Source organism: Lacerta agilis, chromosome 6 (genome assembly GCF_009819535.1).
Source record: "Lacerta agilis isolate rLacAgi1 chromosome 6, rLacAgi1.pri, whole genome shotgun sequence".
Lineage (NCBI taxonomy): Eukaryota > Metazoa > Chordata > Lepidosauria > Squamata > Lacertidae > Lacerta > Lacerta agilis.
This window is the reverse complement of record NC_046317.1, coordinates 56,669,967-56,682,439: the sequence shown is the minus strand read 5'-3', so window position 1 is coordinate 56,682,439 and position 12,473 is coordinate 56,669,967. Positions and strand designations below refer to the sequence as shown.

The window sequence follows — 12,473 nt, the reverse complement described above, 5'->3', positions numbered from 1 at the left end:
GGAAAAATTACAGTCCCTATATAATTTCCCCAACTTGGCTTTCCATCACAAAAAAAAGAATTCCAATATGCTTAAGGGGTGGCTTTCTAGAATAGAGTTTGCTAGGTTTTATCGATCACCCTTTAATTCAATAGCTGCAGTTCAGAGAGGTTCAGACAGTGGCCCAGTTCATGCAATCAATTCCTCACTTAATAAGCCACACTATGCGCTAACTGCTTGTGGGTGCTCAGGACTCTTGCTTCTCCCTTCGTGTAGTTTAATATCCTGGCTTTCTTATAAGACATTAATCATAGCTTCCCCTTACATGAGAGCCCTGAAACGATGGTTAACAGCTGAATCCTGGCTTGTTTTGCTGCTCCCGTGCAGGGAGGATTTAAGGTGAACAGCGCTTGTTCATATCCTGATTTACTAAGCCAGGTGGTGGTATAAAATAAAAAATCCAGGTGCCCAAACTTTGCAATTTCGCACAGTTCAAAGGGTGAATTCTCCAAAGATTTTTCTAAAAAAAGAATACCCAAATTCAAATAATGGGTTGGGGAAATTCTGTAAGCACAGCAGTTCGAGGCAAAACCCCCAAGCGATGGTTTTTCCCTTTCAAAGACACCACCCAATCCACTTTTTCAGCTTTAGAGTCTAAAAAGCGGTTCGGGGCTTCAATGACAGCATGTTTTGAACTAGAGTCATGACAAAATAAAGTAAAAAAATAAGCAATGCATATATGCACCCCTTTAGACCACAGTCATCGCCCAGAGATTGAGTGAAATGTGTAAATACAGGGGATTCTTGAGATATCAGATTACTATGACCCAAAAGAAAAAACCCATTCTGTGAATGAATCTCAACATTTTGTATTACCAATGTGCTCTAAGAGCTGGGTCTACAGAACATGATGCCCTCAGGCAGAAATGGGGAACCTGTGGGCCTTGAGATAAACATGGCCTGATCATTGTCCGGCTGGCCGGGACTGATGGGAGTTGGGACTCCCAACAGCCACAGCTTCCCCATTCTTGCCATAAGAGGAAGAATGAAGAGAGAAGGTAACTCTTTAAGGTGTTGAAGACCAGAGGCTTCCAGTCAGATCAGGTTTTTAAGTTAGTGCACTTTACTGGGAATCCTTGCTCCTCTAAGAACTTCCATTTTGGCAGCAAACTGTATTTTGAAAAGCAGCTTATGGCAGAGTTCTGGAAGGCATGCCTACTCTTAATTTTGAAGTTGTTTCTTGTGCTCAACAGAAAAAAGGAGATAGTGTAATTCCATACTTTAGCTCAATCCTCTAGTTTAAAAACACAGTGGAATTCTCTGTTTGCTATATTGCTGTCTCTGTGCATCCAGATGATGGGAGGGTTGGGTGAGAGTGGAGAGAGCATGTATTTAGGTAATAGTAAAGGTAAAGGGACCCCTGACCATTGGGTCTAGTTGTGTCCAACTCTGGGGTTGCGGTGCTCATCTCGCATTAATGGCCGAGGGAGCCAGTGTACAGCTTCCGAGTCATGTGGCCAGCATGACTAAGCCGCTTCTGGCGAACCAGAGCAGCAAACGGAAACAATGTTTCCCTTCCCGCCGGAGCGGTACCTATTTATCTACTTGCACTTTGACGTGCTTTCGAACTGCTAGGTGGGCAGGAGCAGGGACCGAGCAACAGGAGCTCACCCCGTTGCGGGGATTCGAACTGCCGACCTTCTGATCAGCAAGCCCTAGTCTCTGTGGTTTAACCTTTTATTTGAGTCTTTTATGTGCCTCAATATTCCTTCCGTCTTCAAATGCTGGCACCAAATAATCCTTATTGTGAGTAACAAAGCAGTGGAACCACAAGAGCAGGAAGTGTGCTTTTTTCCACCCACTGCAAATGGCCGCTTGTGTTATGTGACTGCCTGCTTTCTGAGACCAGAACGTGTTTGTGCAGGTTCGAAAGGCAAGTGGCTTCCAGACTTACCTCAACTTCCCCTGTTTCGTTTTCCTTCAACACAAAACTGAGAATGTCTGTGTCAGGACCTGCTAGTAGCCGGAGGTACAAAGGGTACTCTGTTACCGAGAGCTTCTGGGATAGAACTGCAGAGGGGACAAAAACACGAGAGAATCACCTGAGGCCTTTGAAAAGGAGGGCACATATTTCAACTAAAAAAAAGGCTCTCCCACACCTCTCCATGTTGTAAAGGCCCACAGATCGTCAAGGAGAGGACAGAAAGGGAAAAGGCTGCAGCGTCCAAGTGATGTTTTGCAGTTCTTTCTCTCCCTTTCCCAAAGGAGTGGCTAGCTGTGAACAACTACAATATTTCATAAACATTTATTTTAAATTCTCCAGGACTGAGGGTTAGCACCAGCCATTTACAGTATATCCCTCAAGGAAGTCTGTAATAGGGTGGATTAGTAACACTTCCAGTTGGCTCCAAGACAAAGTACAAGCATCCAGTTGTATCCATTTGAGTCATAATTTCTCCATAGCCGACTACTACAACTACCTGGGACCATTCTGTAAAAGCAGGTGCGTGGGGGGGGGGGGAAGAGTACTCTAAGCACAAATGGGGCTTACAGAGCAGAGCAGCCCCCCCCAAAAAACTCGGTCCTCCAGATAGTTTAGACTACACAACTCAATGGTTGGGGGGTAGTGGAAGTTGCAGCCCAGAACACCTGGATCTCACCAGATCAGAGGAAGGTGCTCTGGATTTTACCATTATAAACACAAACAGTTTTGAAACAAAGAGATAGAAACAGGCTAGCATCGTCTTCATCATTTTATTTGTATGCCGCCTTCCCATAGTTAAAACTATGCTTAAGGCAGCTTACAACATAAAAAGATTTACAGAATTACAAACATAACAAATGTAGCTATAAACAAGAAGTGAAACACATGAAAGGGTGCACAACTAAACTGAACGCTTCCATATAAAGCATATGATCTAAAGATACAAAAAAAATAGTATCAACTACACGCTGGGGTGGCCAACTCCCAAGAGACTGTGATCTACTTACAGAGTTAAAAACTGGCAGTGATCTACCCCATTTTGGGGGGTTCAGGTCAGAGTTGTTGAGCTGTTTTTGGGGGGTGCAGGCCGGAACAATGAGGGTTTTTTTTTAGGGGAGCCGAAGTTGCTGAGCTTCTTTGGGGGAGCCAGTGAGCTACCACAGACATCCAGTGATCTACCAGTAGATCATGATCTACCTGGTGGACGTGCCTGATACTACAGCAACAACAAAAACTCCTAAACAAACCCCAACTCAAGAATCTGTTCAGCAGCCTCAGCTTTTGTTGCTGGAGTGAGTCAGGGCCCTGCCCTCCCAGACCAGGTGGGAGAAGGTGGAGAGCAGGACTCGGCCAAGAAGCAAGCAGCTCTCCTTTGAAGCCTGATTGCTTTATTGTTATTACTGTCTCAAAAGGGAACACTAACTCACCTTGACCATCTTTCTGCATCTGCTTGAAAAGTGCAAATTTCTGTGGGTTGTCCACCACCATAAATTTCTTCAGAAGTCCTTGGATCACCTCACTCACAGTGGTGCTGCTGCTGATGTGCAACTGTTTGATGGCATCCAGCGGCAGGTAGAAGGATGTTCTCTTCTCTGTCATGTCGGCCATGTTGACCTCCTTGAGGGCATCGTAGATGGACTGCGGCCTGATCCCTGCTGGCACCGTCACAGGCCGGCGAAGTTTCAGGTGAACTTTGATGAAGCCTGTGTAAGTGCCGTCATCATTCTGATGAAATTAAAATGAAGGTTGAAAAGATGTTAAAAAGCAGGGTCGGTGGCATTTATTCTGTTTGCTGAATTTCTTGAAATATGGGACACAGGAATTACTTCCATAAAAGCTAACAGAAAGCTATCAGAGCCATTCACTGACTATTGAAAGAAACAACTGAGTGGGATGGGGGAAACCTTCAGTACTGATGGGCTGAGCCAGCGCAGTCGTTCAGAATGCTCACTTCCCTCAGGCAAAAGCACACAAAGGCTGTGTTTGCATGTAACTCCAAACCATGGTTTAGTGTTAAGTTAACAACCCTGGTTAAGTCCAAGTGAAAAGTTGGACTCTCCTCTGCATGCACATCTGGGAAGAGGAGTTTGGCAGAGATGAGTTTTATTTTAAAGGATGTAGGCTTAGTGTTACATGTGAAGCAGGGAACTTGGTTTAAAACAAAACATTTGTTTAATAAGCCCAGGGTTTGATGCTATGAAACCTACAATACGTTTAGCATTATGTGCAAATGAAGACAGACTCTAGATCGAGGAGAAGGGTATATGTAGGGTCTAGAGACCAGAGGAGCATGAAAGAAGTGAGACAAATGGAGTGAACCAAGGAGTACAAAAGGGTTGGAGAGCCTATGGACTTCCAGATGCTGCTGAACTACAATTCCCATCATCCCGGGGGAGCCACAGTTTCTCCCCAACCCTGGAATATAGGGTTGTTAAGTCTTCTGACTTTATTCTTTTAAATTCTGCCACTTATGGCTTCTATTATTCCTGCAGCCTTGTAACCTGACAAATACTATGGAGCAACAAGGGCCAAGAAACAGGATGGTAAGCAACAAGAGTGAGCATCACTTACTTACTTGCACTAGCAATTACTCCTAGCCATTCTCTGGGGGCATTCTAAGCCACAAGCAAGGCTTAGCAAGGCAAAGTCATTGTTGAAAGACTCACAGGCCAACATGAGTTGGGTGAAAAAGCCATCCCCTTTCCTTTGTCTGAATTCTGAATGGGCCTTCTCTTTGTGTATCTGCAGAGTTTAGGCTGTTGTTTCTCCAGATGAGAACATAACCAAGAATGCCAACTGAAAGCAAATTATCAAAGGTCCTGGTACTTTGGATGGTACATTTCCTGTGATGGAAAAAACCAACACTTCTGCTTCCATATGGGCATGAGATCTGGGGCAGCTGCTGAACCACAGTGGGAGGTGGCTGGGTTGTGTTAATCTTGACTCATCTGGGCTAGAACAATAGAGCTATTTGTGGAAAATCATTTGCTGGAGTGGCTACAGAATACTTCAGTTGAAGATTCAAAATTAGCTACAGAACAGTTTTACCCAGCTGCTATATAGCTCACACCAATTACACCACAGGTTCACAAAATAAGCTCTGAAGGAGTTCTGCTGTATTCAAAGAGTGTCTGTCCTTTGGACTTGCTGCTTAAAAGAGGCACTTCCCAAGTTACTTTCCTTACCAGAAGACCTGTGCACAATTATTAGAGCCAATGGTGAAATCCCGTGCTGCCCATCCGTTAGTGAAAGAGACTTCCCTTCCTCTCTCCCTCCCCCACAGGAGACTCCCACCCATGAGGCAAGGTGGGGCAACAACATCAGGTGGCAAGGTCCACAGGGGCAGCAGATCCGGCCTCCAAGGAATGCATTGCCCACTGCTGCCACTGTAGTGGCACCAACAGCTGTGGCATGCTCCTTGGAGACCAGATCTGCCATCTCCTCAGCAGCCCCCCCCCTAATGCTGCCTCTACAGTGGCCTCTTGGTGATTTGGAGGCACTGCTGGCCTCCCACCCTTGTTCCCAATGTAGATATTTATCCCCCCCGTACCTTCACTCACCCCTTCTTCCCTGGCCAGGGGGACGGGGATGATGACACAATTTTGTGGTTCAGCTCAGGGGCCAAAATGCCTTGGGCTGGCCCCAGCTCCTATGCACACTCAAAAATCTGCTCCAGAAGTTGTTTTGACATGAAAGATGGTCAACCAAAAGACTGAACAGATTGATGACAACAGCTGTACTGCTCAGGATGTTATATATCCGTTTGGCTGGGATGTTATGTCAGCTTTGCTATATTGATCGGTTCCAGTAAGCACAGCAGCATCCATGAAGTAATGTACAATCTAAATGCAATCATGCACATCGACCAACAAGGTGTGAGAGGAATTGACAAGAGACTGGAGCCCAAGTACTCTACCTCTGAAAAGTAGAGTTGTGATAAGTGAATGCTGCTTCTTTTTTCCATTTACTCCTTGTGAAGCCCTGGTCCATTCTTAATGAACTTATTGATTATGAATCAATGAGCTATGCTGTACTCTCATAATAAGACTATCCAAAAGATAGGGGTAAAAATAAATACTTTTTATATTTTGTCTTGGTGGTCAGCTCTATAAAGCACCAGCACTTCAGCTGTGGATGAGTTCCTCCCCACACATCGCCGCAGGAGTTAGGTGGCCACCCCAGTCAGGGCAATGCCAACTATCAGAAGTCAGGGTTTCATTTGTTGTATGTGTTATTGGTGGACAAAAAAAGTACATATCCCCGATGAGTACAAGGGGCATGGGGTAGAGATTGGTTCACTTTTGAACTTGGGTATACCTCTGCTACAATTGCCACAGGGGACAAAAGTAGAGCCAGTGTGGTGTAGTGGTTAAGAGTGGTAGACTCGTAATCTGGGGAACTGGGTTCATGTCTCTGCTCCTCCACATGCAGCTGCTGAGTGACCTTGGGCTAATCAAACTTCTCTGAAGTCTCTCAGCCCCACTCACCTCACAGAGTGTTTGTTGTGGGGGAGGAAGTGAGAGGAGAATGTTAGCAGCTTTGAGACTCCTTTGGGTAGTGAAAAGCGGGATATCAAATCCAAACTCTTCTTCGTCTTCAGCTTCAATATACTGTTTTGTAGCTTGCATGACAAGAACCTACACTACTGTCCTAAAAGTAACAAGTAATACAGAAAATGCAGTACATACCAGCTTCATCAGCAAGCAGTTGTTGACTTTTGAGTTGTAATTGTCAATCTTCTCCTTCAGCTCTTGGACAGTAGGAGCTTTAGGTTTTTCTTCTTTTTCTTCCACTGGTTTTGTTACATTCTAGAACAACAACAAAACAGAACACTTCAGTTGGTTCATGCAGCTTTTGACATGATCCTACAACATCCCGCTTCATTTTGTATGTTTTATTCTTATTTATTGCTTTTAAAAATTAAATTTATATCCTGCCCACCCTCCCAAAGGAACCCAGGATGGCAAGCAATAAAGCAATATTACACCTTAAACGGGTGTAATAGCGGGTGGCGCTGTGGTCTAAACCACAGAGCCTAGGGCTTGCCAATCAGAAGGTTGGTGGTTCGAATCCCCGCAATGGGGTGAGCTCCCGTTGCTCAGTGGTTACTGCCCAACACACTTTTCCTGTACATTTTACACTGTTAAATGTATCTACGGTATCTGTGGCACAGGAGGACTTAGCAGACCTGCTTAGCAGCACAAATTAAAACCAGAGGGCTTGTAAGACTTGTTCCATGTGTATAATACTCAACAGAAGCCCACCCACCCATCCCGAGTGGGTGGGAGATGCTGATTGCAAGGGGAAGGGAACTGGCACTGTTCAAGGCAGAAAGGGTACCAGACTGTTTTAACTGGAAAAGACCAAAATAAGAACCAAATAAGTAAAACAAGTTAGAGTATCCAAGTATGCTAATTTACAGAGCTGAGTCTTTGATTTGGTGAGTTTGGTTTAATGATAAAGAACACAAGAAAGGAGAGCAGGTGCTCCAAAGGTCCCCTTCACTAGTTAACACCTAGACAGCAGGTGAAGGATGATGCAGGTCACCTACACTTCACACTATGGTGAGCTGCATTTTATTTCTATTTAAGTTGCAATGATAACATCTAAATTTGCTTGCTTATATGCAAATTTGCACGTTATGCAAGTCAGTGTCCTCTTTTTTTGGTGATATTCCTATGGGGTGATGCCTAAGTTGCTACCTGAGCTTGCACAGGGGAAATATATTCCCCAGAGGTGAGTAAAACACGCAAGTTTTTTTTTTAAAAGGAGATACTTCACCATTGCTAAGACTGCTCAAGCAACACCATGCAGAACTCAGCCTTTCACACACTAAGTGAGAGTCCCAACTGTCAATGATGGAAGCCACAGAAATATTCTTCACAGAATGTGAGTAGTGTTGGGCAAGGCTAGCCCAAGATACTTTGCTGCCTGTGCCAAAAAAATATGATGGTATATCCACGCCCATTCTATGTACAGAAGCTGACTGAACTGGCAATAGAATTCTACTTCAATGGTGATGTAGGGATGGTACATGGACAGCAAGCAAGTTTAGGGGTGAAGGACAGGCCATTGGGCATACACAGCTCTGTCCTCCAAAGAAGGGAATGACCAAGGGGATGCCAATATTGCCCTGCAGCATCTACCACCTGAGGAGGGTGCCTCATTCTGCCCAATGATAGGGCTGGCTCTGCAGTTGGGTTGAGAACCCACTCTATTTTGATTTCAGCACAGATTCTTAGAACCATGAGCCACACTACTACAGTAAAGACAAGTCTGATGAGCTTTTATTACAGAAACCCCTCTTAAGCTTGTAGCCAAGGGCATCTCTGGATGAGGTAGTAATTTTGTACTTTGTTTCATTTGGTTTGCAGGACCCATGAGCACTGCAGAAATTGAGATCCTTCGTTTCACAGAAGGATTGATAATTTTTATCACCATGCAATTTATCAGAGAAATTGCAGGTAGTCATTTCTCCCGGCAGTGATAGTGCTTTTGGATGGGAGGCACAGCAAACCTGATAACCTCAGTCCACAAAGGAAGTATGCTCATTGTAGCTGCTGCAAACAGTCTAGCACAAGAGTAATTGATGTGGTGCCCTCCAAATGCTGCTCAACTACAATCCCCACACTCCCTGATCTTTAGGCCATGGTGTTGGGACTGGTGGACGCTGGAGTCCAACAACATCTAGAGGGCAAAACATTGGCCACCACTCATCTAAGCGTGATCACTGTAGATAGCAGAGCAACTGTGGTACAAAGCAATAATATTATTGATATCTAGTTGATTCCTCTGCATAAAACATACAATACCATTTTATCGTTTAATTGTTGTTAGCTGCCCTGGTGGACACTAGAAGAGCAGGTTATAAATTTTAGCTTATTTTATCTTGTTTATTAAACAAACACATAAATGTTTTGTAAGATAATCACTAAGGAAAGCATAATTTGAAAGCATCCCAATATATCTTTCTGGTCCCAGTCAAGCCTAGGCTACCTGAAGCTAGAGACAATAAACACTGTGTTATAGCTTGGGAGAAATCAATGTACAGAGAAGCTCTAGGGTCATAAGTCAGTCAGTGGAAGACTAGGAAAAGAACTAATGATTCATGACTTTGCTCTAATTAGTGCAGCAATTTAAAAGCCCTGTCCTACCTGCAAGTTCATTTTTGCAAGATAGGATGCAACTGAAAGCCACTAGTAACTTTAAACTCTGCAACAGTATTTAATAGGTGAATGTGCGTTCTCCATGCAAAAAATACATTTACAATTATCTTCAGTTTCACACATCTCCCTGCCAATTGCAAAAATTGCAGGAAGTATTAACAACCTGTATGCTTCCTAACCAATCACCTTTCTCACAGTCACAAAGGGAATTAGATCAATGAACGTGCAACCTGAATGAGCAATTACTGCATGCAGGAAACACACAGAGAGGCAAAGGCTCTTCTCCCTCATTTCAATGTATTTTTAAAGGAAGCCATATCAGAACATAGGGGAGGATTCCCAAGTGGGGCCTTATGCAAATCCACCCATTAATCTTTAGATGCAATCTAACACACCAGTAATCAAGACCTGTCACAGAAAGGGACACTTCCAGGACACCAAAGAGAAATGCAATTAGGAGCTTTGGAGAATTTAGAAGGGAAATAAACAACTTTAGATACACAGTAGGGATATGGAGGTGAGTCATTAAATGAACAATGTGCAGAGTGTGACCAGAGTGATGGAACTGCAGGTGCTAAATAATCAAACTATTAATGCATTTGATTTTTCCATCAATACTGGGGACAATGGCAGTCCATGAGGGTAAGTGGCCCAGCCTTACCTCCTCCATTAAAATCAATAAACTCACACTGATTTACATGAGTGTAACCAACATAACCTGTTGAAAAACTGAGGCAAAGGAGGGGAGAATGATTATCAAATCCTTTTAATGTCAGAGGCCTCAGCATGTGAAGCAACCCTGCCACAGGGGTCACCGACTGCCAGGGGACAGTTCCTAACAACTCATCCCTGTGGGGATGCTGAATTGGGCAGGGCATAGACTACCAACCCATGCTCTCCCAATGAAAACACTCCCAGCAGCCTCCCAGCAACGATGTGAGTGCCCAAGCATCATGTCATGAATTCCATTCCTGGGGCTTGGAAAGAAAAACACAGCTAGCCAGAGGAGGAGCACGTAGCCGTGGGAGAAGGTAAGAAGATGGGTTTTATCTTTCTTTAATATATTACAGAATGGTTTCCTTGGACCTTTCTGGACTAGAACTCCCATATTTCCTGATCATTAGCATGCTGTGTGGGGCTGAGTTTGAGTCCAGCAACATTGGAAGGGTCACAGGTTAGCATCCCTGCTCTACAGTTACAGTTTACACTGACTGGGAGGAATTCACCAGGGTTTCACTCTGGTGTCTTTTCAAAGACTCACCTGGTGAGTGGATTTAAACCGGGATTTTCTGCAGAGAAAGTAGGCCCAAACACCAAAAAATCATCAAAGAAACCAAAGCAATAACTTGCCTATGCCTCTGTCAAACAAAAGCAACTCGATTTTTGTGGATAATTGTCTTGATAGCTTTCTGACTTCTCTCTGCCAACACAGCCGCTAGGCTATCACCTGGGTTAATTAAAGGTATTTATAAGTCTATCATTCACAAAGTATGTTCGTTATTGGGCTTAGAACTAATTAATGAGTTTGGAAGAAACCACTAAATGCATAGGTTTCTTTATAAAAACAGCTTTGAGTTTAAAACAACAACACAATTCAGTTCTTTATACCAGTCTAGTGGGCAGCCATATGGACCTGGTGTTTTTCCCTGTTGCATGTCCTTAATAGCAAATTCAGCTTCATACTCTTGTAAACATGCTGGAGATTCAAGTTTTGCTTCTAGAGGTAGCTGTGCTGTCCAGAGTAGGAGAAACAACTAAGAGGCCTGTGGTATCTTAAAGACTAAACAGGTTTATTATGGAATAAATTTCCTGGACTAAAATCCACTCTAGTCCATGAAAGCTTATGCCATAATGAAGCTATTAACTTCTACATTGCCACAAGCATCTTAACTGGCTCTTGGGTTTGTTTGTTTTTTAAATAGACTATACAAAACTGATGTCCACACACCATTGCTTCAGGAGCAGTGATGGAAAACTTGTCTTCTGTTGCTGGACTACAACTTCCATTGTTCATAATGGCTGTCCATGCTGGCTGAAGTTGGAGTCCAACAACAGGTTCCCTATTCCTATGTTTCCCAAATTTGGGTCTCCAGCTCTTTTTGGACTACAGTTCCCACCATCCATGACCACTGGTCCTGCTAGCTAGGGATGGTGGGAGTTGTAGTCCAAAAAACAGATGGAGACCCCAAGTTTGGGAAATCTAGAGAGTAGGACAAATCCAAGAAAGATTGCTGCAAAGAAGGTGCTCATTTTAAGCTCCTAATCCTCCTCTCAGTAATAAATTATTATTTTGCAGACAGAAATCTGGGACAGAAGCAGCAGCAAATTGCCCAAGTGCCCAAAGAACTGGAAGGTGAACAGGAAGGCTGCAACAAGCCCACTGGGAATGGCTCACAATCTCCTGGGTCCCAGTACAGCGCCTTATCAAGTACTCCATCATCCTTATGAGCAAAAATTAAGAGAGGGGGAACACTGTATCCTACTATGAGGTGAGATTTACAGAAACACCTTAAACTATTACCCCTTTGCATGTGGCTGCTCAAAGCAAAGAGAAACATACCAATAGGGACATGATGATAAGGAGACAGACATAAAATTATATCAAGGTGTGTGCATCTGAATGTCATTGCGTTCGAAGCGAAGTCTACTTCCTCTTCACCTTCACTAAAATGTCAGCCATGCTGTAAGAGTACGGTATAAGATTGTGTTATGCCCTACACTGTTGATGGATTCTTCTAGTGAAATAAATTTCTTGAGGGACCAAGCTCCTAAAATTACAAACAGATGAATGTTTGAAGTTGCCTGTAATCTGATTGCCCCTTTTGCCATAGGTAGAAGATCCAAACCTCAGTGCTACAGATGTCATCTCAAAAGAAACCCTGCTCATAAAAAGCAACAAAGCCAAGCAACTGCAGGATGAATGCTTTATTCTTAGAAAGGGCAATGACCTATTATTAAAAGACCATCCCAGTCCCGGAGCTCATAAGAGAGTCGGCAAGCTGTAGATAATACAGGAATGCCTCAAGATAAAGATGATATTTCTTTCAAATTGGAACCATGGAAAGGACCAGTTTTACAGCAGTGATTGGCATACTGCAGCTCACTTTTCATGGGTGAAAGAATAGAAAAGCTTCATCTCTAGGATAGATCTTAATGGTTCAAATACATTAGCAATCGTAGCAGTCCTCATACAGTTAGTTTTTACAGTACTGATTCCAGAGAACAAGAAAACCAAAATGAGCAGTCCTGTTGAACTGAATTCTGCTGGTGTGTGCAAGTCTTTTAGTTACCCAGAATCCTCCATGAGGCATGATGCTAGACATGTTATTTCCAGACCGGTTTAC

General features: G+C 43.6%; 1 protein-coding gene across 3 annotated transcripts in view; it reads right to left on the bottom strand.

Moving 5' to 3' along the window:
- The window catches only part of RASSF5 (Ras association domain family member 5), a 108,790-nt gene that overhangs the window by 2,511 nt on the left and 93,806 nt on the right, over positions 1–12,473 (bottom strand). For all 3 annotated transcript variants that reach the window (XM_033152872.1, XM_033152873.1, XM_033152874.1), the window contains 3 exons: positions 6,652–6,771; positions 3,391–3,688; positions 1,934–2,049 (listed from right to left, as the gene is read on the bottom strand). In XM_033152872.1, the coding sequence (XP_033008763.1) occupies positions 1,934–2,049; positions 3,391–3,688; positions 6,652–6,771 (534 nt within the window). The remainder of the gene's footprint in view (positions 1–1,933; positions 2,050–3,390; positions 3,689–6,651; positions 6,772–12,473) is intronic.